Source organism: Abramis brama (assembly GCF_963993115.1).
Source record: "Abramis brama genome assembly, chromosome: 2".
NCBI lineage: Eukaryota > Metazoa > Chordata > Actinopteri > Cypriniformes > Leuciscidae > Abramis > Abramis brama.
In genome coordinates this window covers 1,820,528-1,847,357 of record NC_139964.1, presented here as the reverse complement: position 1 = coordinate 1,847,357, position 26,830 = coordinate 1,820,528, and the positions used below count along the sequence as shown (strand labels likewise).

At 41.3% G+C, this 26,830-nt stretch overlaps 2 protein-coding genes across 3 annotated transcripts in view; one reads left to right on the top strand and one right to left on the bottom strand.

Annotated features, from left to right (window-relative positions):
• Positions 1 to 11,190, top strand: part of gtf3c1 (general transcription factor IIIC subunit 1) — a 32,262-nt gene extending 21,072 nt beyond the window's left edge. For both annotated transcript variants that reach the window (XM_084105881.1, XM_084105882.1), the window contains exons 21-37: positions 71 to 206; positions 286 to 373; positions 1,492 to 1,644; positions 1,723 to 1,868; positions 2,629 to 2,771; positions 2,879 to 2,960; positions 3,447 to 3,559; positions 3,947 to 4,003; positions 4,289 to 4,382; positions 4,482 to 4,654; positions 5,532 to 5,840; positions 6,285 to 6,523; positions 8,553 to 8,833; positions 8,930 to 9,572; positions 9,652 to 9,685; positions 9,774 to 9,963; positions 10,863 to 11,190. In XM_084105881.1, the coding sequence (XP_083962007.1) occupies positions 71 to 206; positions 286 to 373; positions 1,492 to 1,644; positions 1,723 to 1,868; positions 2,629 to 2,771; positions 2,879 to 2,960; positions 3,447 to 3,559; positions 3,947 to 4,003; positions 4,289 to 4,382; positions 4,482 to 4,654; positions 5,532 to 5,840; positions 6,285 to 6,523; positions 8,553 to 8,833; positions 8,930 to 9,572; positions 9,652 to 9,685; positions 9,774 to 9,963; positions 10,863 to 11,093 (3,112 nt within the window). In that variant the 3' untranslated portion in view covers positions 11,094 to 11,190. The remainder of the gene's footprint in view (positions 1 to 70; positions 207 to 285; positions 374 to 1,491; positions 1,645 to 1,722; positions 1,869 to 2,628; positions 2,772 to 2,878; positions 2,961 to 3,446; positions 3,560 to 3,946; positions 4,004 to 4,288; positions 4,383 to 4,481; positions 4,655 to 5,531; positions 5,841 to 6,284; positions 6,524 to 8,552; positions 8,834 to 8,929; positions 9,573 to 9,651; positions 9,686 to 9,773; positions 9,964 to 10,862) is intronic.
• Positions 11,191 to 16,583: 5,393 nt separating this feature from the next.
• On the bottom strand, positions 16,584 to 25,990 carry LOC311077475 (cytochrome P450 3A30-like). The gene is made up of 14 exons (XM_084106005.1): positions 25,826 to 25,990; positions 25,614 to 25,709; positions 24,718 to 24,811; positions 24,441 to 24,493; positions 24,045 to 24,144; positions 21,015 to 21,128; positions 20,629 to 20,717; positions 19,581 to 19,729; positions 19,053 to 19,183; positions 18,900 to 18,981; positions 18,656 to 18,816; positions 18,354 to 18,580; positions 17,459 to 17,621; positions 16,584 to 17,375 (listed from the first exon to the last, which is right to left on the bottom strand). The coding sequence occupies exons 2-14, from the start codon at positions 25,682 to 25,684 to the stop codon at positions 17,271 to 17,273; spliced, it is 1,539 nt and encodes a 512-aa protein (XP_083962131.1). The 5' UTR covers positions 25,685 to 25,709; positions 25,826 to 25,990; the 3' UTR covers positions 16,584 to 17,270.
• Between the last annotated feature and the right edge of the window lie 840 nt (positions 25,991 to 26,830).

Genomic DNA, 26,830 nt, shown 5'->3' with positions numbered 1-26,830 from the left:
GATTGGCTCAGGCTGGATAGTCTGTCACCTGATTGGCTGATGTCATGTTCGTTGTGTTTCCTTTTGCTAGGGGCAGTTGTGACGTGGTGGATGATGGCGTTACCCCAGGCGACGGGCAGGGCGCTGGCGGACTGGACTCATGCTTTTTCAGCCACCTGAAACGCAACTGGACGTGGACCAGTCACCTGATCAACCAAAACAGACAGGTATACACACACACACACACACACATGTGTGATGTCAGCACTGTTGAGCTGTTTGTTAATGTGTTTGTGATGTTGTCAGAGCACTGAAGATTCAGGAACGCATCATACCGTCAGACTGAGGAACCTGCTGTCCAAACACCCTCCGCCCAAACCGGCTACGCTCACCGGTAACACACACACACACTCTCACACACACACACACACACACACACACATGTTCAGAATTGTTGCCGTGCTGTAAATAGGGGCTTTTGCACCGGAGGAACCTCTTCATAGTTTCTAGATCTATTGGTGGAAGTTCCCGGTTCTTGGCGTGTTCGCACAGCAGGAATGATTTTAGTTCTAGGAACTCCTTTTGGAGGAACTAATTTCGCTCCTGCTTCAGAGCACTATAGGAACTATCTGTGACGTTAGTGTTTGCTGATTGGTCGAACGCACGCAAAACACCAGCACCCACCATTTTTAAAAAGGCTGTGTAAACACACTGATTATAGCCTACATATTTACTCCAGAAACTAACTCTATGAACATGTCAAAATGCAACCAGGAACACGGTCCTATGGGAACCACTAGTTCTGGCGAAACCACCCTGGTGACGAGTTCCTATAACAGAGTTCCTAGAACTATCCGGTGCGAAAGCCCCTATTGGTCAATCAAAGCATTAAGACGCCTAAGCTGTGCTGTGTTCGAAAACGCCCCCTATACCCTCATTCACTATTTTCTACATTAGTCCACTAATTTAGTCCACTGAAGTGAGTGAATTCAGACACTGAGTGCGCCGGAAGCCCTTTTCCATAGTTTGTACTGCTTAATAATCATTTAAAATGAAGCAAACTGGCAGCTCCAGTAGTAATGCAGAGATTTATCTTGAACTCTGTCATAGAAACTAGCATACATAAACCGTAATTAAACGATCTAATTATCAATTAAAAAGGAATTTATACCTGTATGATAATGCTGTAGCCACACTGGACCAGCGGTTTGGAAAATGGATGGATGATTCAGCGCCATCTTCTGGTCAGACGCGGAAGTTCATTCAGCGCGTGACTCTCACAGTGCATTATGGGTATTCTCTAGCCATTGAGCCTACATCAGAGAGCATACACACTCGTTATTGCGGTGTATTGTGGGATTGAATGAGTGCACTCAGGAGTGTCCACTACGGTTTCGGACACCACTCCAAATAGCTGTCCCCTCAAAAAGTGGCCTATTTAAGGGTATAGGGGGCGATTTCAGACGCAGCCATGGTGTTATATCTGATTATGAGTCTCTGTGTGGTGGTCAGGGGCGAAGGTGGCGCCCCCTGCTGTCCTGGAGGAGGAGGTGCGTCTGAGCTCGCAGCCGGCCAGCAGAAACCAGGAGGTGTGTGGAGGACGAAACCTCAAACGCAAGAGACCCAAGACGGACGCCAGCAAACCGGCACGCAAGAAGAAGAAAGGTACTGGCGCTGACAGAACGTTGATGTATTAAACGGTGGTGATGTCATGTAGCTCATCAGGAAGTGTGTGTGTGTCAGTGCGAGCGAGCAGGCAGAGTCAGGCCCAGGACGAGACGGACCAGCGTGCTCTTCTACAGATGACCAGGCAGAGAGTGGCGTGGACACACATGGAGGACAGTCTGCTGATGCTGTGCCGTGTCGCCAGCCACTTCCTCAACCGCAAGGTAGCCGTGCACTCACTCACTCACACACACACACACACACACACACACTAGTGTTCGTTAACACAAAAACCATGACGGAACATGTTTGGTGATTACGGTAATGTTTGTTGATTACCTGTTTTCTGTGACAACATCATTAAACACTAACTATCTCAACATGAAAGTGGAAACGCGACTGGCCCTGGCACACACTAGCACGCCCTCTTTTGGCCCGACAGTGGAAACCAGCTATGGATGATGAACCTAAATGAATAGAGAAGTTGTGCTGAAGTGTTGGGTTGATCGAGACCATGAGCAGTTCTGTCTTCACAAGGTTTAGTTGAATGTGATGGTCTTTCATCCAGAAAGAAATGTCTGTTAGGCAGGTCAAGATGCGAGCAGCTCCTGTCAGATCCTCAGGCTGGAATGAGAGGTAGAGTTGTGTGTTGTCAGCATAGCAGTGATGGGAAAAAGCCTTGTTTCTATATGACAGATCTAGTGATGACATGTGGATGGAGAAGAGAAGCGGTCCCAGCACTGAGCCCTGAGGCACTCCAGTAGCTAGATGATAACAGTGATGGGATAAACCATGTTTCTGAATGACAGATCCTAGGGATGACATGTAGATGGAGAAGAGAAGCGTTCCCAGCACTGAGCCCTGAGGCACTCCAGTAGCTAGATGATAAAACCATATTCCTGATCAAATTAACACACACGCACAAGCAGCGTTAATAAACTAGAAGCTCATGGGTGTATTTATGTGGTGTGTGTGTGTGTGTAGCTGAAGAGGCCGTTCGTGCCCTGGACAGTGGTTCGTGACGTGCTGCATGCTGAGTTTGAGTTATCGCTGGATAAAACATCTCTGTCTGTCAGCCGACGCTCACGCTACATCATGAAGAACCCGCAAACCTGCCTGAACTACAGGTGTGTGTACAAACACACTCACACTGCTCTGTATAATGACTGCAGACTGACACACGTCTGACTTTAGAGTAATGAAACTCAGTGTAAATCTGATGGCTGTTTTGTAGGATTTGTCTGGCTGAGATGTATCAGGATAAAGAGCTGATGGCCAAATTCCTGAACCGAACTGACGACTACAACGATGTGAAGGTGAGACTCCATTCTTCAATGATTCTCAATCAATTCTGCGTTTACTTTTTTACTATTTTTAATGTCGTTTACTTCTTGCTGCCAAACGAAACCTTTCACCGAGTATTTAAATGTCCACAAAAACGGATACTTGTGAAAAGTGTTTTACCCGTATTAATCTGAACTAGTTTGTAGATTTTTTGGAAAAATGGGTCTCAGAAATCTTCAGTTTCTACACTGTAAAACTGCAATGGTGGTCAGAAAAATAATCGTGTTTTCCGTTTGAATAAAGAGTATTTTTCTGACTCCTTTGATATTTGTTTTTGTTTTAAGCACAAACTCAGTTCATTTTGACACATTTGTCAGAAAACCTTTAATATCATTAATATCAGTCATTTCGCTTCTCAGTAAAAATATCTATATTTACCTTAGAATTGGATTGTGACTCCATGAATCGGATCTTATCGTGTGTGTGTGTGTGTGTGTGTGTGTGTGTGTGTGTTACAGGTGTGTGCTGAGGAGTATAAGGAGTTTGTACGCTTTCTGAGGTCAAAGTTCAGCTCCAGCTATGGCTCCAGTGATGTCATCATACCAGACACGCGAGATGAACTCTTTCACAAGTACACACACATCCATGTTCTTTTAGTATTACAGTTTTTATTCCTATTCTAAATTAGCTTTTATTTTTATATTTGAGTTTTCATTTTAATTGAGTAATGTTGTTAGTGCTTTTATCATTTTTAGGCTCTTTAATGTATGCTTCTATACAGCTTTATTTTTGTTGCATAAATCAGTTAGTTGCAATGCAACATTTCTAATTTTCATCATGTTTTTTTTTATTTCTTTTTAAAATATTTATATATATTTTTTATTTCCTATTTTTTATAGATATTTTTTATTTCAATTACTTTATTCTTATAGTTTTAGTTAACAATTAGAGCACTGAATTGTATTCTCTGCAGATGAGTCTTTCAGTCTTGTGTGTGTGTGTGTGTGTGTTTCCTCAGGTTTAAGGTGTACACAATTGACGAATCACTTGAGCGCACTATAGACATCTTGAAGAGGTGTGTGTGTAATAACGTCTATTTGTGTGTATAACGTCTACAATTTTATGTTTAAATCCTGTTTTTATTTACGTTTTGCTTATCAAGTGCTTTGAGCTCTGGAAGAAACTATTCATTAAACACTGTTCTTATTGCCATTATTAATATTAATAAAAATGCAAAGTAATGCAAGAAAGTTCCAGGAGAGTGAAAACACATCAGTTTCTGTTTAAACATTGTTTGATGTTTTCGTCAGTGGAGTTTTGAACTGTTTGGATGTTGGACTGTAATGACTGTGTGTTTCAGGAAGGAGGACATTGATGTTCTGGTGCTGTTTAATTTAATTCAGAGCACGCTAGTGCTCACCAACGCTCAGATGAAGAACTACAGACCCTTCCAGGTACACACACACACACACACACACACACATGTGCACACAGGTTTTTATACTGTGTTCATGTATGAGTGACGTGTCAGTGATCGTGTGTGTGTGTTCTAGACGTTCTGTCTGTACACGCGCTACAGCGAGGAGGTTTTGTCCCAGGCCTTCCAGACGTGTCGTAACCGGGCGCTAGTGAACCGGCGGCGGCCCATCACCAAAGCCCACCTGAAGAAGTGCCACTCGCTGCCCTTCCTGCCCATGTCCTACCAGCTGTCCCAGCACTACTACAGGTCTCACACACACACACACACACACACACACCTGCCCATGTCCTACCAGCTGTCCCAGCACTACTACAGGTCACACACACACACACACACACCCATGTCCTACCAGCTGTCCCAGCACTACTACAGGTCACACACACACACACACCCACCCATGTCCTACCAGCTGTCCCAGCACTACTACAGGTCACACACACACACACACACACCCATGTCCTACCAGCTGTCCCAGCACTACTACAGGTCACACACACACACACACACACACACACACACACACACACACACACACACACACACACACACCCACACACCCATGTCCTACCAGCTGTCCCAGCACTACTACAGGTCACACACACACACACACACACACACCCACCCATGTCCTACTAGCTGTCCCAGCACTACTACAGGTCACACACACACACACACACACACCCATGTCCTACCAGCTGTCCCAGCACTACTACAGGTCACACACACACACACACACACACACACACACACACACACACACACACACACACACCTGCCCATGTCCTACCAGCTGTCCCAGCACTACTACAGGTCACACACACACACACACACACACACACACACACACACCCATGTCCTACCAGCTGTCCCAGCACTACTACAGGTCACACACACACACACACACACACACCCATGTCCTACCAGCTGTCCCAGCACTACTACAGTGCTGACAAGTGTGTTCAAGTGCGACAAAAGCCATGTGGTCTTGGACCCCTCCGATGAACACTCAATTTAAAATAAACGCATGTCTGGGTCAGGATGAGCCGAGGGAAGGATGAGGGCTGTTACTGTGCTCGTATTCCTCATTGATGCTCTCCAGTTACGGTCGGCCCGTGTGCTGCAGGTTCTTCACGTGGCGTTTCCCGAGCCTCACCTTTAACGAGGCGTTCGATCTGATGACGGGTTTATACGAGGGCGACCGCAGTGACAGACCCAACAGCTTCCACTTCCAGAAGGACCCCGAGGGCCCGGGAGCCGAGGAGCACGAGGCCCACACGCAGGACATGCTGCAGTTCCCCATGGACGCTCCAGGGGGCGCCAGCGCCTGCTGCCTGACCCTCATGACCCTGGGCCTGCTGAGCCTGGACCTCAGTATCCCGCAGCAGATCGTGGTGGTGGACAGTTCGCTGGTGGACAACGAGGTGGTCAAGAGGTGCTCAGATACACTCACAGATACACACACTAATGACCCGTTCAACACCAGCACACCATAACTGTAACCATAACTAATCATAGTTATAATGATAACTGTAATGATAACTGTATTAGCATCCAGACCAGTGCATGAAATTGTTTATTATAAGCGTTTTATCATCTGTATAACTTATAAAACTGTTTACAAGTTTCATCATCTGGATGCAGGAAGCAGGATGGATTCTGATTGGCCGTCAATGTTTCTATCGTTCATCAGCTGGAAAACATCACTCTGATAGTGACTCCAACGATATCGCTAATCTGTCGTTATTGTTATAGTTGCGTCGTGGACTCTGCTATTCTCTTAGAGTTAGAGAGATCATTAAAACTTTAGTGATAGTTATCGTCCCTGGTGTGAACGGGCCTCAACACTCTCACAGCTGACTGTGTGTGTGTGTTTCAGCCTCACTAAAGCGCTGGAGGAGGAAGAGGAGGAGGACGAGAGGAAGAGGAGGCCGGAGGTCAAGCCCACACAAGCGTCTCACACCAACTACCTGCTGATGAGGGGATACTACGCTCCCGGGATCCTGCGCTCGCAGAACACACACAACTCCAACAGCACCGACAACATCATGGTCAACGCCTGCACCGTCCATCTGCAGCTGAGACGCACACCCCAACACACACTCTTCACTGCAGAGGGTGCGCTCACACACACACACACACACACACTCTTCACTGCAGAGGGTGCGCTCACACACACACACACACACACACACACACACACACACACACACACTCTTCACTGCAGAGGGTGCGCTCACACACACACACACACACACACACACACTCTTCACTGCAGAGGGTGCGCTCACACACACACACACACACACACACACACACTCTTCACTGCAGAGGGTGCGCTCACACACACACACACACACACACACACACACATACACTCTTCACTGCAGAGGGTGCGCTCACACACACACTCACACCCCAACACACGGACGGAGACGGTTTTACAGATGCTAGAAACGTGGCTTTCAAAAATGTTAGACAGTATTCTAGGTAACTACGTGCAGAGGTTTTTTGTCCCATAATTAGAATCTCTGTTTTTTCAGAATTAAATAGTAGGAAATTGCTAGTCATCCAAATGTTTATATCAGCTGCATTCCGTTAATTTCTTGAATAGGTAAGTTTCGTCGGAGCGCGAAGAGATATCATCATGAGTATCGTCGGCATTACAGTGAAAGCTAATGCCATGCTTCCTAATGATATCTCCTAATGGTAGTGTGTGTGTGTGTGTGTGTGTGTGTGTGTGTGTGAGGGTAGCATGTACAGAGTGAACAGCAGCGGTCCTAGTACTGAGCCTTGTGGTACGCCATACTGAACTTGTGATCGATGAGACATCTCTTCATTTACTGCTACAAACTGATAACGGTCAGATAAGTATGATTCAAACCATGCTAGTGCATTTCCACTAATGCCAACATAGTTTTCTAGTCTATTTAAAAGAATGTTTTGGTCGATAGTGTCAAATGCAGCACTAAGATCCAGTAACACTAATAGAGAGATACAACCATGATCGGATGATAAGAGCAGATCATTTATAACTCTAATGAGAGCTGTCTCGGTACTATGGTACGGTCTAAATCCGGACTGAAAATCCTCAGATATCATTTCTTTCAAGAAAGGAACACAGTTGTGAGGATACTGCCTTTTCTAGTATCTTTGACAGAAAGGGTAGATTCGAGATCGGCCTGTAATTGACTAATTCTGTAGGATCAAGTTGCGTTTTTTTAACAAGCGGTTTAATCATAGCCAGCTTAAAGGTTTTTGGTACGTATCCTAGTGACAAAGATGAATTAATGATATTAAGAAGAGGATCTATGACCTCTGGAAGCATCTCTTTCAGTAGCTTAGTCGGTATAGGGTCTAACATACATGTTGTCGATTTAGATGATTTAACGAGTTTAGTAAATTCTTCCTCTCCTATAGCAACGAATGAATCAAATTTTTCCTCAGGGAGACTACAATGCACTGTCTGATGCGATACTGTAGTAGACGGTTGCATAGTTATCATTTTCTCCCTGATATTATCAATCTTATAAGTGAAGAAGTTCATAAAGTCATTACAGCTGTGCTGCTTGGAAACTTCAGAAATGTATTTCTTGTTAGTTTAGCCACTGTATCAAATAAATACCTAGGGTTGTGTTTGTTTTCTTCTAAGAGCAAAGAAAAATAAGCAGATCTAGCAGCTTTAAGGTCCTTCTGTACGCAATGTTTTCTTTCCAAGAAATGCGAAAAACCCCTAGTTTTTTTTTCTTTGCTCGTTGTACCACGGCGTTGGACTATTTTCTTTAATCTTCTTTAAGCGCAAACGAGCAACTGTGTCTAAAGTGCTGGAAAAGAGAGAGTTAAAAGTTTCTGTTGCAATATCTAGTTCTTCTAAGCTATCTGGGATGCTGAGATGATGAAACTGATCAGGAAGATTATTGATAAAGCAATCTTTAGTGGCAGAAGTGATAGGTCTAACATATTTATAACACGGAGTCGGCTTTGCAACCTTGGTTAAATGGAGTATACACAAGACTAGATAATGATCTGAGATCACACACCCCAACACACTCTTCACTGCAGATGGTTCGCACACACACTCACACACATACATTATCCATTATTCAAACATTATCGTTTCTCATTCCTCACTCTGTCTCACCTGTAGCTGACGGTGTCTCAGCTCTGTCTCCGTCCACTCCTCCGCCTCTCCCGCTGTGGTTCACGCGCGTGTATCGCTCGGCAGCCGTCGATCCGCACACCTTCCTGGACCGGTGTGTGAGCGTGTCGGGATATGGAGCGCAGGACGTGCAGGCGGTGACGGAGATCAGAGACGCCGTGGGGGAGGAGGCGGAGTTTGGCATTGACAGACAGGACCTCCTTGAGCGCTTCATACACCTGGAGCGACCCGAGAATGGGCGGAGCCGAACTCTCCAGCAGTACATACAGGTGAGAGAGAGAGAGAGAGAGATAATGCGTGAGAAGTTCACTGCGTTCACTGCAGGTTCACTTGAGTTGAGTGTGTGTGTGTGTGTGTGTGTGTAGGATCTGGTGGATGGAGAGCAGCTGGTGGAGGTGGGCGCTCTCTCTCAGAGGCTGGTGTGTGCAGAGGCTTCGTCTCATTGGCTGTTGAAGAGCGTGTGTGATGGTGTGCAGATGCAGCAGCCATTCCTGAAGAGAGGCCCCGCCCATGACTCCGCCCACGCCACACCCCCACCTACCAAGAGACACGCCAAGGAATCTGATTTCCAGGAAACTGTTGCCATGGAAGGAGCCTCCACAAGCACAGCTGTCAATCAGCCTGTTGCCATGGATCCTGTCTCCATGAGCACAGCTGTCAATCAGCCTGTTGCCATGGATCCTGTCTCCACAAGCACAGCTGTCAGTCAGACTGTTGCCATGGAAGGAGCCTCCACAAGCACAGCTGTCAATCAGCCTGTTGCCATGGATCCTGTCTCCACGAGCACAGCTGTCAGTCAGACTGTTGCCATGGAAGGAGCCTCCACAAGCACAGCTGTCAATCAGACGGTCGCCATGGATCCTGTCTCCACGGATACACCACCAAATCAGTCTGTTACTATGGAGACTGATGCTGAGCAGACGGATGCTGTGGAGGAGGCGAATGTTCGTATGACAGATGGCAAAGGGGTGGGGCTTAGTAAAGACGCCGCCCCCTCTCAGATCAGAGGTGTGTGTTTGGACTCTTCAGAGTTTTGATGTGTTGTCATGTGTTTGAGTGTTGATCAGTGTGTTGATTGTGGTTCCAGATGGTGCTGAAGGAGCTGCTGATCCGGATGAGCAGTGAGTGAATCACGTGACTCTCTGATGTAGTTTAGTGCAGTCATCAGTGTAACTGCAGTAATGCCTGTTGCTTCCCTCTGTCCGTCAGCTGGGAGTCGGTGCGGTTCGTCAGCCGGCCGTGGCGTGTGGTGGACGGCTCGCTGAACCGGCCGGTGTGTAAAGGCATGCTGGAGTCGCTGCTGCTGCACGTGATGTCGAGCCCGGCGCTGCGCGAGTCTGTGCTGCTGCAGCACTACAGTCAGGTGTTGCAGCCCGTGGTGATCCTGGACCTGCTGCAGGTGAAGCCCGTACAAGCCACACAGCTTGAGCCGTGGAGTGTTGAACCCCTGTGCTGTGCAGACAAACTAGGCATGCACCGGAATATCAACTGCTGAAAATTATCTGCCGAAAATGGCATTTTCGTTTTTTTTGTCCGAAAGAGAAAAAAGACAAAATTATGCCTTACAATAGCACTACTTAATTTTGATAATAGGTCACAAACAAATCTGTTCAATCTTATTCTACTGCGTAGAGCTGAATGAAGAATAATATATTAATATTAAAATATTGATATTTAATATTTTAATATAGGCCTATTTTCCATCCAATTTTTGTGTTACTTGAAATAAAAGTGTGGTTATTTTTATTTTATTGGCTTGATTTATTTATTTTTAATTCAGATTCATTGAATTTTTGAATTTAATTAAAAAGTTTAATAATTATACAATTATACAAAAAAAAAAAAACGAATTTAAAATAAGAGATTAATTAAAAAAAAAATCGTGGTTTTCGGCCAAGTGTATCCAGAAGTTTCGGTTTCGGCCCATAATTTTCATTTCGGTGCATTCCTACTAAAAACCCTTTACCTACTGTGGCGTTCCAGGTAAAAAATGATTTCCTAAAACAAAAAAGTAACAATATTTTTCCGAAACATGAGTTGTTTTACCCTGTTTGAGCACATGAAGTAAGTTTTAGTCTAAATGCGATAACATTTACTAGAAGTTTTGGGAAAAGAATTTTGGGTCAAGATGACTGGAACATTCAAACTTTACAGGCACAAACGTTACGGTTGGTGAGTTTGATTCATTTCTGTGAGTCGTTTCAAACTCTGTGTAAAGTGAACTGGTTCGGTGATTCACTTGCACCCGTTTTGAACAGTATTGTGTTGATTCTGATAGGCGTGTGTTGGTGTTGTCAGGTGCTGATTGATCTCGGCTGCGTGAGGAGGCGCTTCACCGTCCAGCCGCCCAAACCGTCGCTCTTCTCTAAGCCCGGGGTGCCGCAGGTCAAAGGTCAGGCCGAGGTCAGCCTGAGGGATGCTGGGACGGCGTTCTACGAGCCCACGGTGGACTGTATACTGAGGCTGGCGCGAGTCTTTCCTCACGAGCTCAACTGGAACAAATGGGTTCAGCTGTGTCTCCGCGCCTGAGCGCATCAGACGGACAGTCAGTGTTCCTGTTTGCTTGTTACTTGTGTTTTAATATGACCTGCTTCTGTTGCACAAAATAAAGAGCTTTTTTTGTCAACTTTTTTTGTCCTGTGCCATAGAATGGCAGTGAATCCATCTGGATCATCTGAATCCATCCAATCATAGTTATTATTTTTAAGTCATAATTTTCACTTATGATAAAAAGTCATATCTTTATATCAAGTCATAATAATGAGGAAAAGGTCAAAATTTACATACTAAATCAATTATGAGATTCAAAATCTAGACTTGTGTCAAATATTGTTATGATTTCTACTTTTTATGTCATAATGTTGACTTTTCATTTCATAATTATGACAGTCCCCTGGTTTGACAGACCAAGCCTAAGCTAGTCCTGTTTTAACTGTTTTAAGCAAGCTGTTTCAACTGAAAGCAGATCTTAAAATATGTCAGTGCCATTGTTTTGTCTCAAGATGAACACCAGTAATGTTTTTTTGCTAAGACACATTTACAAAAGATACCCAAATATCCTAATTGAGCTGTGAAGCCGTTGTCATAATTTTGACTTTGATTTACAAAAGCATTTTTTTTCTTATGTGGCAGAAAAGGGTTTCCAAGATAAGATAAGATAATACTTTATTGTCTGTTACACAAGGGTTACAGAAAATTGTCTTTGACAAGGCTTCAGTCACAGAGACATTCACACAGACATATAAAAATAACTGACTGGTGTTCATTTTGTGTGTTCAGTATGGCTATTGCAGAGAGGATGAGGGATTTCTTGTAGATGTTTTTGCGGGCCAGTGGTACCTTGAAACGCCTGCCTGATGGTAGTAACTGGAAGGAGTGATGGAGGGGGTGAGAGGGGTCCTCACTTGAAAGTGAGAACTGATTCAATGAGGGAACGTTATACCAAAGTGTTGTGAGAAGGACAGGGAAGTGTCTATTTCTGTGCCCAGATACCTGAATGCCTTCACTTGCTCCACTGGCTGACCCTGGATGCTAAGTGGCTGGAACAGAGGTGATGCCTTGTCTCTGCCCCCACAGCATAGCTCCTTCGTTTTTGTAATGTTGAGCTCCAAGGAGAGCTCAACAAAAGTTTGAGACAGATTATTTACTCCCTGCTGGTAGCGAGTTAGGGCATCAGTGTTAGACGTGTGCAACCAAAGCAATGTCATCAGCATATTTAAAAAGTGCCATACCTTCACTGTTACACAAGATGTTGTTAGTGTACACAGAGAAGAGGATAGGGGATAAAACACAGCCTTGGGGGAGTCCAGTATTTAAAATAAGCTTGGCTGATATAACCCCATTAAAAGACACCTGTTGTGGTCTGTCCAGCAAAAAACATTTAGTCCACAGGGTCAGTGTTGGGTGAACCTGGAGATCAGAGAGGAGATGTAAAAGTTTGTCAATACTCACGGTGTTAAAAGCTGAGGAAAAGTCCATGAATAAAATCCTGGTGTGTGGATAGGCTGAGTCCAGGTTTTTAGTGACTGTAGGCAAACTGGAATGGGTCCAGCTTGTCTGACACCATGCCTGATAGAAGATTACAGACCACCCTCTCCATACATTTGCACAGCACAGATGTTAGTGCCACTGGTCTGTAGTCTTTCAGATCCTTAGCAGGTCCCTTTTTGGGGACTGGAATGATGATGGATTCCCTCCGCTGGTCAGGGACACAGCCAGAGTCCTGGGGTCTTATTTATAAAACTGTGTAGGATCCTTACTAAAAGTGTACGTGCGCCCGAAAGCCAAAAAAGGCGTACGCCAAAAAATATTCAGACTTTGTCCGGTCGTACGCCAGAACCTGCGCAGAATTCACTTTATAAATCCCAGTCAGCAGAAGATTGTGCGCACATGCGTCTCCTCCCCGAAATAACTATATGGAGCTTACAATGCCTAGTTTTACTATGCAGATCCTCATCTGCATATCATTTGCATATGATTATTCATCCACCTGATGACGTTTAATGGTACAATACATTAGGAAAATATGAACACATTACATTAATAAAAATCATCTAGTAGCCTATCCTTGCCTTGTTTTTGAATACATACATCAAATAGTGTAAAATACATGTCAGAGAAAGTTTTTCTCAATCTTTTCCACTGGCCAAATTGTATTTTTAATTAATTTATATTTTTAATGGAAACAGATAGGCCTTGGGCATTATTTGCACAAAACTATTTTCCCAGACAATCTGGTATTATCATGACTAGTGCAAAATATCCGTGCAAAATCAGTTTTTGTGTGTGTTTTTAGTAATTGTTGGTTTGGTGTGATTGAATGCTCAATGTTACAATTACACAGCAAAAGTTCAGTGACAACTCCGAGAAAACACTATGCTTGAGCAAACAGTTTGTGAAAAGGCAACTACAAATGATGCCCGTGTAAGAGACTGTGAACGCATTGAATAGGATATGTTTAGTTGGTGAATAGCATAGGCTACTATTACACAGTAGCGATAACATTAAGCGCACCAGAATGAAATTTAATATTCAGAAGTAAACAGCATAGCTGACTTACAGATTCAGTTTACATCCACACATGAATAAGCGTGTCGATTCAGGGAGCAGTGCAAAGTGCCTGTGCAAAATCAGCTTTTGTGTGTGTTTTTAGTAATTGTTGGTTTCTTGGTAAAGAAAACACATTTTTACTCAAATTAATCAAAATGGATTTATCACATTTATCACCAAACTATAATATTCAGAAGTAAACAGTGTAGCTGACTGAGTGTCAGAATGTTTATTTTTAAACCACAACCTTCTTGGGGCTTCTTTGACCGATGCAACTCTCTAATGTCAGAATGTTTATTTTTAAAACCACAACCTTTTAAAAATGATATATTTAACGATATCTTTAGCATTTCTCATCCAAACAACGTCAAACTTGGCACTGCACTTACTCGTGACCCGAGACACCTGTCAAGTTTGAAATCCATCGGACTAACGGTTCGAGAGATATGTGGTTAACAGACACACAGACAGACAGACACACACATAGACAGACAGACACACACACAGACAGACAGACAGACAGACGTTTCTGTAATTTATAGATAGATAAGCAATTATCTCTGTGGTTAAAACATTAAAATATTAAAACACAGCACGCCACAGGAAAAGTGTTAAAAAAAAACATTGCATCCACAACAAATATTTCTATTGATTGAATATAAAAAATGTTGTAACTTCTCAGAAATGATTTCATGTTTAAGTGTTTAACTCCATTAATTTGAATGACATATTTAATCTTAATGTTTATATCAGAAGTAAAACATAAAGGTCACCAGCTGCTCGTCAATAAAGAGGGGTTGGAGGTTGGGGGGGCCCAGGTGGGTGTTGTACTGCCCCCATTGAAACGGGTGAAGAAGACGTTCTATTTCTCTGCAAGAGTTGGTTCTGGGCAGGCAACCCCTGCAGGCTTGAGTGTTCTACCCATCATGATGTTTAAGCCTTGCCATGCTTCCCTCGCATTCCCAGAAGTTAACTTCTGCTCCACCTTGTTCTTATAATCAATCTTAGCCAGCTTGACCTTCCTCCTAAACTCCTTCTCCAGTTCCCTCACCCTAAGTTTATCTCCTTCCAGAAAAGCCTTCTTCTTCTGGACCAGGCACATTTTCATATCCTTGTTAACCCATTTTTTATTATTTGGGAAGATGCTTGTTTGTTGATCTCATATGACCATAAAGATATAAAAGTGTCACAAAATGATCCCAAATGACTCCACATAAGGACATGTGTTAGAATTCTGTGAAATCTAATGAATTATTTAGCAAAAATCCTGACTTTGGTCTATTGTGCACCAAATCAAGATCAATCAAAACGGTATGGAAGCTGTGCAGTGTCGCGTTTTTGATTACCTTTGATTTCTTAACACTTTATGTGCTTTAAATAACGACTGAAAACAGGATTTTCACCAAACACATTAACAATAAGTGCTTTTGAAGAAAGGGATTGAATATACCCGAGCTTTATCATTTGTTTATCTGTTTTTTATTTGTTAAACATCAATTAAATTTTTTTCTATTAAAAGGGTTCGAGAGTTTTGTGTATTTCCTAGTTCGGGTAACAGACACAGTCTCTACATGATGATAGCTAGGTGAAAGAGTCTCTATGTGATGGGATTTATCTGACCTCAGTGACGCGAGGCCGCTAGCAGACGGTTGGTTTAGCCAGTCTGTCTGCTTCCTGACCTGAGCCCCAGATTGTCATGTTTGAGCTCTAAGACTATGAGCCATATTACTAGAGAGAAGAGCAGCACCATCCCAGGAGGGATGAATACCATCTCTTTTCAACAGGTCAGGTCTGCCCCAAAAACTTTTCCAATTGTCTATGAATTCTATATTATTTTGCGGACACCACTTAGACAGCCAGCCATTGAGTGAACACAATCTACTGACTATCTCATCACTCCTGCAAACAGGAAGGGGGCCAGAGCAAATTACAGTGCTTGCAAGTTCACACACCTCTTTAACGTTAATTTTGGTGATCTCCAAACTGATGAACAGCATCATTAGTGCCGACGTGAATAATAATGTTAGAGAATTTACGATTAGTATTAGCCAGCACTTTTAAATTTGCTTTGATGTCAGGCGCTCTGGCTCCCGGCAAACATGTGACTATGGTGGTTGGTGTCTCTATTTTCACGTTCCGTCTAATAGAATCGCCAATAACTAGGGCACAATCAACAGGATTCTCAGTGGGCGTTTCACTGAGTGGGGAGAATCTATAATATAATCATTATAATCTGATTATAATGTAATCAGAACGGAAGAGCAGTGTTTTGTCCCGCGGCTACAGTGTCTCACCGTCACCCAGTTGCCCTGCTGCACGGGCTCTACAGTCGGAACTGAACAATGTACAGAGTTCACTAAGCTAGTCTCATCCAAAGTAGTATCTAAAGCCTTTGCACTCTTACAATTAACCTCAATTAAAGTTTGGATGCATGTCTCTAGTTCTGAAATCTTCTCCGCCAGCCTGACTATCTCCCTGCATTTATCACATGTTATGCCCTCAGCGCTGACAGAGGAGGCTATGCTATACATGTGACAGCTATACATTGCTCCGGGTCTTCAGGAAAAAGTTGATCAATAGGGTTTGGATAGGGAAGGGAAGTAAAAGAGATCAGATTCTTGCATTTGAAATCACGTACCTGTAGATATCTAAAAAAAAAAAAAAAGAAAGAAAGAAAATGGGCTTTATGTTTTTTAAATTGAGATTCTAATTGCACAAAATACTAGAAGCAACCATCAGTAAAAAGATCTTCAAATGTTAAGAGACATGACATGTCATTTAAATGCTGAGTGAATCTATGATTTCTGGCAACTGGGATGCAGATTGAACCTCTCTGCCATCCGAAATAATTGTGAATTTGTGAGTTCCATACCATAGGGTGCAACTTGTGAGAGTCTAGACTCAGTGGTAAGGGTGAGAATAGGAGGGCTGAGAGTGAGAAAGGAAGGCAGGCTGAGGATTCTATCTGGACCCATTTTGGACAGTAATTTATGTATTGTGCACCTTCTTAGTCAGACCTCTTAGGTTACAAGCCCAATAATACAATTGAAAATTTGGGAGAGCCAAAAAATCATCTAAAGTGTTTTTAACAGACATGACATGCACACATCAGATACATTTCTGCAGACTTTATTTATTTGATAAACTTTATCATTTCCATATAATTTCTTAACAGGTTAATCTAATTTCTTGCGTTTTCTCAATCATCAAAGTAAAAGGTTACACTTTATTTTAAGTTGTCATTGTTACAGTGTAATTATATATTTAAGTACTGAGTAATATTAAGCAACTACATGTACTTACTATAGGGTTAGGGTAGGATTAGGTTGAGGGTTAGTTGCATGTAATTATGCATAATTTACTGTTATTACTATGGTAAGTACATGTAACATATGTAACAAAGACACTGTAAAATAAAGTGTTACCAGTAAAACCCTTAAACACGAGTCTCAGGGAACAACAGAATTCATCTGACATTCACTACTGAAGTAAAGTTACTAAACCTCTTAGTCTAAGTCCAAAAGGCCCTGAGAACCTCAGAGCCGAATCCTCCTCTTCACTGAAGACTAGAGACTACATCTATTCTTTTATTTTAAAAGACCCATCAAACCTTCTCCTCGGACTGAAAGAGAAGTGTGCAGCGGACAAGCTGCGTTACTATTTGTTGTTTTTACAAATGTCTGAATCTGTCCGAGGCTTGAGTTTGAGCTTGATGGGGTCTTTGGGAGCCAGTAGACCGCTTAGGCCGAGCTCTAGAGGAACCTGTGAAGAGCAAGAGAAGGTCAGTGTGAGCGAACGAATGAACGAACATCCTCCTGTTACCAGAGACCAACCCGTCTACTCACCTGTGTCTCCGCACACACTGAGACGTCGAACCTCTGCAGGATCTCCACGATCGCCAGCTTCATGGTCACCTGAGCAAATCGCATCCCGATGCAGTTCCTGGGACCGAGGCCGAAGGGCATGTACATGTAGGGGTCAATGGTCTCCTTGTTTCCTTTAGTGAACCTGTTAATAAGGCAGGAAAGAGTCACGTTGGGTTGAAGTATTTATACAGACAATTAGTCTAAAGAACCAACCTTGGGTTCCTAGTGCAACAGTGCAGCTTACTTTTTCAGTGGCCTTGGTTCCGGAAGTATTTTTTCCATAGTGATTTTACAGATATTTTCTAGAGAGTTATAATCCATGAACCAAGCCAACCAGCTAACAGAGAATGTTCTCAGATGTTCTCTCAAAGTTATGAAGAAACGTTCTTCCAGTAACATTAATGGAACATTTTCTGGTCTTTAATAACGCTCTCAAAATGTTAGTACTAAAACATTATTTATACATTGTTCATGAAGCAGTTTTCCTGAAATATTTTAGTTGGATGTTTGTCTAACGTATTTTAAATGTAACTACTTCAAGAACTTTTAAAAGTTAGAAAACTGAACGTTAAAAGAGTTCTCTAAGTGCAGTTTTATTGTTTTGATTCCCTGATTGGTGGATATTTATTTGGGTTTTATGGGTAATGTAGTTTCTCACCAGGATTCTCTTAAACAATTGATAAACAATTCTTTGAAAAAGTAATTTAAAATAATGTGGAATGATGGCTTTATCAAAAGCAGAGACCATAGAGGAACAACCTTGTAGTAAGGTACGGTAAAGTATGAATTTTCAATTCCAGACCTGAGTGGTGCTCTCTATTGTGGCTGGTGGAGCTTGACTGTATGATGAGAAACAGGAGAAACCTGTCCTGACCTCTCTGGTTTGAAGCTCTCGGGGTCGCTCCAGTAATCCGGGTCTCTGTGGAGGGCGAAGGTCGGGATCATGACGACCATATCTTTAGGGATGATGACGCCGTTGATTTCCACCGTTTTCTTGCAGACCCGTTCGAGTCGAGCTGCGACAGGGAACAGCCGGAGGGACTCGTTCAGCGCGGCGTCCAGATAGTCCATGTTCATGACGGCTTCGTAGTCCACCGGGGCCTTCAACACACAATCAATGGTTAAAGTCTCAAACTCATCACGCCGATCCCAACGAGTGTTTCAATGGAGCACTACCTTATTTGGGAAGGTCTCGTCGATCTCCTCCTGCAGTTTCTTCATGGCCTCTGGGTTGGTTGCGAGATTGTAGAATAAGAACGACAGAGTGCTGCTGCTGGTCTCGTAACCGGCGAAGATGAAGATCATGGCCTGCGATAAGATCTCGTGGTCACTCAGACCTGCACAGGACACGGTTTAAGGTATGTGTCTTCACATATAGAAGAACGATCTTTCTTATGGTTGACCATCTGAGATGCTTCACCTTTCTCTGTGTGTTCCTCGCCAGGCTGAGTTTTCCCTGCCGTCTGAGAATCGACCATCAGCTGCAGGAAGTCAACTCTCTTCTGCAGGAATTCAGAAGAGTGGTTTAAAACATCATAACTTTACAGTTCTTCAGATTAAGTGTTTGTTGTACCTTCTTGTGGTCGTTGGCCACTCTTTCAGACTTGATCTTCTGTAAAGCAGCGTAGAAGAAATCGGTCACAGATGTTGGGAAAAATGCTAAATCCATTTTTGCCAGGACGGGGATGACGAAAGGAAACAAAGCTACAGAAGAAATTGTAAAATCTCTTAACAGGGAACAATCTCAGGACTTTGGCTAATGTTCTGGCAAGATTCTCTCAAAGTTATGAACAAATGTTCTTCCATCAACATTCATGAAATGTTCGTTAAAAATTTTCTGGTCTTTAATAATATTCTCAAATGTTAGCATATAAACATTATTTATTCATCATTCATGGAGTTTTTTTTCCTGAAACATTTTTGATGGACGTTTGTCTTGCGTGTTTTTAAATGTTACTACTTGTTTCAGAACATTCAAAAGTAAAATATATAAGCAAAGCAAAATGTAAAATAAGAAAATGGAATGTTCCTTAAACATTTTCATAACCAAGAAAAGAGCTTTTGAAGTGTGTTATCTGACAGGCCTAATTGAGTTATTTACCACAAATCAGGAACAGAGGGTTCAGGAAGTCAAACTTCAGCATTTTCTTTATGTTGGTCACAAATGGATCTTTGGGGTTGTTGAGGGAGTCGATGTCCACACTGAACGCTGTGCTGGTCACCACATCCATACTGTACGCACCGAAGAACCTGAACACATGCAGTCAAGAGAAAGCCATTATTATTCGGTAACACTTTACTTGAAGGGGTGTGCATAAGACTGACATGACACTGTCATAATCATGACATGACAGATGTCATGAATATGAAGGAGGTTTTATGCATGTTTATTACAACTGTCATTAAGTGTCATTCGCTCAATTATGACATTTTTAATGCAAATATGACATTGTGTGAGATGTCTTTGTTATGGCAACTTGACATTACCAAGACAACACAACCTGTCATAAATATGTCATAAACATGACATAGCAGATTAATTATCAAACTTAAGAAACCACTTAGCTTTATGGGTTAACATTTCATTAAACTGTCATGTGGTTGGTTTTGACATTGGCTGTCATGAAGCCATTATAACATTTTAATGACAAATTAAATTTGTACCACTGTAGTTGAGGTCAAGAAAAACATTCTTGACACAGTTATAATGGCCTCATGACAGCCAATGTCAAAACCATATTTAACATATAACATATTTATGACAATTTATGTTGTCTTGGTAATGTCAAGTTGTCATGACAAAGACATCTCAAACAATGTCATATTTGCATTAAAAATTTCATAATTGAGTGAATGACACTTAATGACAGTTGTAATAAACATGCATAAGACCTCCTTCATATTTATGACATCTGCCATGTCATGATTATGAAGGTGTCATGTCAGTCTTATGCACACCCCTTCAAGTAAAGTGTTACCATTTGTACTCTATATATAGTGAATGTTTCCACTGTGCGGGAGGTTATTAAAGGTGATTGGTGAGGAAATTGAACACCTTTGCTCTGTTAATCATAGTGATATTATTGCGGCTCCGTTCTTATCTCTTCAGATAACAAGAAGCATTTGTGATATTATGCAATATGTCTCACTCTTTAATATCCACGTTTTCTCCTCGTGTTGCTGATTTCCCCAGATTCTCAACTAGAATTTGAGAGTGTGTCTTCATGATGCCAAACATCTAGAGTGAGAAGCAGAAGTACATCATCATCATAACATCTTCATCACACACAGTTAATGTTTGATTTTTTTATGATTTTATTATGAAGAGAATCAAACACACACACACACATCCTCCTCAGCATGAATGATTCTGTAGTTCAGTTCAAATGAGACATTTTTCTCAAACTGGATTCTTGTTTGTTTTTTATTGTAGCGCAATAGCACTGCCTTCACGTAACGCTTCAGATAAGCGATGTAATAAATACTTCTGTAAAACTTGTTTGCGTGAGAATGATCCAGATAAAGACTCACGGACCTCCTTTAACCTTCCGCTGGTGAAAGAAGGCGAGAGGACGCTGCGTATTCTCCTCCAGTCGTCATCTTCAACGATGGACACAGCGTCGTACAGCGGCCCGTTCAGACGGAAGTTCTGCCAGATCAGAGGACAAATGTGGATGCAGTGAAGATAAAATGACAACACAAGCACAATCTCTGGCCTGAAAACATTCAAATGATTGGACCTTTATATTTTAACTTTAGATAAAAGACGGGAGTAAAAATGATATTTCTATGAATCTGCATTCTCTTGCAAATCTTTTGCGTTCCCAAGAGAAACTTTGCGTTCTCTCTCAAATCTTTTGCGTTCCCCGAGAAACTCTGCGTTCTCTTAGAAATCTTTTGCATTCCCAGAGTAACTTTGTGTTCTCTCACAAATCTTTTGCGTTCCCAAAGAAATTTTGCTTTCTCTCACAAATCTTTTGCGTTCCCAAAGAAACTTTACGTTCTCTCACAAATATTTTGCATTCACTGAGAAACTTTGCTTTCTCTCACAAATCTTTTGCGTTCCCAAAGAAACTTTACGTTCTCTCACAAATCTTTTGCGTTCCCAAAGAAACTTTACGTTCTCTCACAAATCTTTTGCGTTTGTAAGAGAAACTTTGCATTCTTTTGCAAGTCGTTTGCGCTGCCAAGAGAAACTTTGCGTTCTTTTGCAAATCGTTTGTGTTCCCAAGAGAAACTTTGTGTTCTCTCACAAATCTTTTGCGTTCCCAAAGAAACTTTGTGTTCTCTCACAAATCTTTTGCGTTCACTGAGAAACTTTGCGTTCTCTCACAAATATTTTGCGTTCACTGAGAAACTTTGCTTTCTCTCACAAATCTTTGCGTTTGTAAGAGAAATTTTGCGTTCTCTCAGAAATCTTTTGCGTTCCCTGAGAAACTTTGCATTCTCTCACAAATCTTTTTCGTTTCTAAGAGAAAATTTGCATTCTCTCACAAATCTTTTGCGTTCCCAAGAGAAACTTTGTGTTCTCTTGCAAATCTTTTGCGTTCTCAAAGAAACTTTACGTTCTCTCACAAATCTTTTGCGTTCCCAGATAAACTTCGCGTTCTCTCCCAAATCTTTTGCGTTCCCAAGAGAAACTTTGCATTCTTTTGCAAGTCGTTTGCGCTGCCAAGAGAAACTTTGCGTTCTTTTGCAAATCGTTTGTGTTCCCAAAGAAACTTTGCGTTCTCTCACAAATATTTTGTGTTCACTGAGAAACTTTGCTTTCTCTCACAAATCTTTTGCGTTTCCAAGAGAAACTTTGTGTTCTCTCACAAATCTTTTGCGTTCCCAAAGAAACTTTACGTTCTCTCACAAATATTTTGCGTTCACTGAGAAACTTTGCTTTCTCTCACAAATCTTTTGCGTTCCCAAAGAAACTTTACGTTCTCTCACAAATCTTTTGCGTTCCCAAAGAATCTTTACGTTCTCTCACAAATCTTTTGCGTTTGTAAGAGAAACTTTGCGTTCTCTCAGAAATCTTTTGCGTTCCCTGAGAAACTTTGCGTTCTCTCCCAAATCTTTTGCTTTCCCAGATAAACTTTGCGTTCTCTCCCAAATCTTTTGCGTTCCCAAGAGAAACTTTGCATTCTTTTGCAAGTCGTTTGTGTTCCCAAAGAAACTTTGCGTTCTCTCACAAATCTTTTGCGTTTCCAAGAGAAACTTTGTTCTCTCACAAATCTTTTGCGTTCCCTGAGAAAGTTTGCTTTCTCTCACAAATCTTTTGCGTTCCCAAAGAAACTTTGCGTTCTCTCACAAATCTTTTGCGTTCACTGAGAAAGTTTGCTTTCTCTCACAAATCTTTTGCGTTCCCAAAGAAACTTTGCGTTCTCTCAGAAATCTTTTGCGTTCCCTGAGAAACTTTGCATTCTCTCACAAATCTTTTTCGTTTCCAAGAGAAAATTTGCGTTCTCTCACAAGTTTTTTGCGTTCCCAAAGAAACTTTACGTTCTCTCACAAATCTTTTGCGTTTCCAAGAGAAACTTTGCGTTCTCTCACAAATCTTTTGCGTTCCCAAGAGAAACTTTGTGTTCTCTTGCAAATCTTTTGCGTTCTCAAAGAAACTTTACGTTCTCTCACAAATCTTTTGCGTTCCCAGATAAACTTTGCGTTCTCTCCCAAATCTTTTGCGTTCCCAAGAGAAACTTTGCATTCTTTTGCAAGTCGTTTGCGCTGCCAAGAGAAACTTTGCGTTCTTTTGCAAATCGTTTGTGTTCCCAAAGAAACTTTGCGTTCTCTCACAAATATTTTGTGTTCACTGAGAAACTTTGTGTTCTCTCACAAATATTTTGCGTTCACTGAGAAATTTTGCTTTCTCTCACAAATCTTTTGTGTTTCCAAGAGAAACTTTGTGTTCTCTCACAAATCTTTTGCGTTCCCAAAGAAACTTTACGTTCTCTCACAAATCTTTTGCGTTCCCAAAGAATCTTTACGTTCTCTCACAAATCTTTTGCGTTTGTAAGAGAAACTTTGCTTTCTCTCACAAATCTTTTGCGTTCCCAAAGAAACTTTACGTTCTCTCCCAAATCTTTTGCGTTCCCAAAGAAACTTTATGTTCTCTCACAAATCTTTTGCGTTCCCAAAGAAACTTTACGTTCTCTCACAAATCTTTTGCGTTTGTAAGAGAAACTTTGCGTTCTCTCAGAAATCTTTTGCGTTCCCTGAGAAACTTTGCATTCTCTCACAAATCTTTTGCTTTATCAAGAAAAACTTTGCGTTCTCTCACAAATCTTTTTCGTTTCCACGAGAAAATTTGCGTTCTCTCACAAATCTTTTGCGTTCCCTGAGAAAATTTGCGTTCTCAAAGAAACTTTACGTTCTCTCACAAATCTTTTGTGTTCCCAGAGAAACTTTACGTTCTCTCACAAATCTTTTGCATTCCCAAGAGAAACTTTGCTTTCTCTCACAAATCTTTTGCATTCCCAAGTGAAACTTTGCGTTCTCTCACAAATATGAAATTTGAAAGTTCCCCAGAAGACTTCATTTCATTTCAGAATGATGATGATAATGAGGGTGATTTTACCCTTCTGTTGGTGAAGAGAGAGTAACATTCTTTAATCAAGATGGTTTTGATGATGGATTGATCCATGATGCACAGAACGGGCTGCCTTGCATCGTAGATACTGTGAGAAACAAACAATTCAGAAAGAAACATTACATTCAGAAGAATCATTCAGTTCACTATAACTGTACGATTGATTCACTGTCATTATCATGGTCTCATTATGATCGTCTTCCTCGGCTCTTCATTACAGATCTTACTGATCTCATGATGTTGAACGTTCAAACATGTTTGTCATTTCCTCTTAAACTAATGCACACAGTGGAGTAATTTCTGTTTCAGATTTTCTGAAATGATTCTTTCAGATGATTCATTGAGATTGATCAGTGAAGTGTCATCCGTTAGTCTCATACTCACCCCCAGACTCGTCCATACTTCTTGAAACACCCGAGATCGAAATTATGAAACCCCTGAAAGCACAGCGACAGACGAGTTCACATTCAGACACATTCAGAAGAGTCATAAGAAAAACACTGAGAGAAGACTATAGTATCATCTGTGTGATTGACACAGACAGGATCACGTTAGATTTGCATGGATCATTAAAGAACCTGCGACGGACTGACGGAGAACCAGTAGATCATCGAGATCCAGATGTGACCAAAGGTCAGTATTTGCTTTATAATAAACTCACCTCTCTATATCTCAGCATTGTTCCGAAGAATGGAATGGGTTTGGGACCCGGTATTCCCAACTTCTTGAACTGACTGTGAGGCCAGTATCCATATCTGGAAGTCACATCAAAACCATTTAAATCACAATCCCAGCAGACAAAAATATGTTCTGAGAATATTTTGCCAATGTTCTTATTACATTATGAAAATGTTGTTTCTGAATGTTCTCACATTTTTTTCTTGGTTATATAAACCTTAAGGAAACATTCCATTTTATAATTTGTCAAACATTATGGAAACTTTGAAAGTTTCTCTGTTCTTTTAAAGAAACATTTAAAGAAATGTTCTCTGAACATTCTGAAACTGGTTTAAATAATTTAAAAGATTAGTTTAAAATATGAACGTCCAAATGAAAAAAAAAAAAAAAAAAACGCTCCATGAACGATGTATAAATAATGTTTTTGTGCTAAAGTTTTGAGAACATTATTAAAGACCAGATCATTTTGATCTAATGTTCTATTAATGTTACTGGAAGAACGTTTGTTCATAACTTTAAGAGAACGTTCCCTGTTTAGCTGGGATTTTAGACAGATCTTATGACACATACAGCATTAGATTTTTGAAATGGTTAAAGTCAAGTCACCTTTATTTATACAGCGCTTTTTACAATACAGAGTGTTTCAAAGCATCTTTACAGAGATAACAGGAAAATAATACAACAAACTGTTTAACTGTTAGAATATCAGCTGATACAGTGACTAATAATCAGCCCTGCATTTCTACATATGAGTCATATGAGTTACCAATTGGCTAATTTTTATTAAGATTCTAGAACTAGACCTAATTATTCAGTTTAGTAGAGTCATGAACTGAAGATTTAAAAGATTTTAGACAAGAAGAGTCATGAATCACTCACATAACCAGAAGTGCCACAAACAGCATGAGCAGAGCCCATGTTTCAGCTGAGAAGAACAGACCGTAGCTCATGGTTGCTGATCCCGAGACGCTCAGACTAGAAACACACGGCGAGGAGCAGGAGCTTTATTCTGATCTCGGATTACACATTAACCAAAGCAGAACACACAAACAGGAAGAACCTCTGCACACACTGTCAAACACACGGCTCACCTCTGACCGGACTATTCATCAAACTATAATGCAATAATCACATGTTCTGCTCCAGTTTCACACGCTTGTGTTTGTTTCCTGTTTCTCCTATTGTTTTGTCTCTTTGCCTCGGATATCACAGGCTCTGTTTGTTGAACGCTTCTCAGAGCTGAAGTCATAAATCCCAGAGGAAAGAGAAATCACATGATCTCCTTGAATAATGGTTTGCTCTGGGCAGCACTGAGATTGAATGGAGAGCAAATGCCTCTCAGATGTGTCTCGTCTGTAGTCTTACTGTACTGACTCTTTTCTCTTTAGTTTCAGATAGCTAAATGAAACTATAGCAAAAAGAGCACAATCTGATCAATAGTATTTTCTATATTGATAGAGCTGAAGTTGAGTATCTGATTATTCTTCTGTTTGGTTCTAAGATAACAAGTATGTTATGTAAGTGTGAATCTCCAGACGAGGACGTGCTGCTTATTTCATCTCTTTCAGTGTTTGAAGTGGCACCGGCACTTATTTTAAGTTGTAGCGTTTAAACCTCATGAAAATGGTGGCAGGCTTCGGCTCCTCCTCATCTTTTAGTCAGCATTATTCAGCATGTTCTTCAGGGCGCAGCGCCAGAGGCAGAGGGACAAAGGTGTGTCACAGTTTGTTTTTTTATTTGTTTTTTTATTTTTTTTATTGAAGAAACATGTAAATATACAGATACATTTAGGAGAACACAGAAGAGGTAAAACAAAGACAAAGCATATAGAGTAATTATAACTTAAATACCTTATACCTTTACATAGGGAAACAATACAAAACAAAGGATAATAATAATAAAAAAAAAAAACATAAATAATAATAATAATACAAATAAAATAAACCAATATATGACAAAAAGCTGGTTAATCCTGAATATCAGAGCCATTACAAAATAATTGTTCATATATTTTCAGGAATCTATCACATTTTTTATTGTTTGTTAAACTAAAAGATTTAAGCAGTGAGTCTACTTCAAACAAAAAATGAGAGAAA

Excerpts from the sequence above, each read along its gene's own strand:
- LOC311077475 (XM_084106005.1), bottom strand. The coding sequence starts at position 25,684 with ATGAGCTACGGTCTGTTCTTCTCAGCTGAAACATGGGCTCTGCTCATG. Across the intron at positions 21,129-24,044 it reads CTCTCTTCACCAACAGAAGG|AACTTCCGTCTGAACGGGCC; the intron begins GTAAAATCACCC and ends CTGATCTGGCAG. Across the intron at positions 17,376-17,458 it reads CAGTGTGTGCGGAGACACAG|GTTCCTCTAGAGCTCGGCCT; the intron begins GTGAGTAGACGG and ends TGCTCTTCACAG.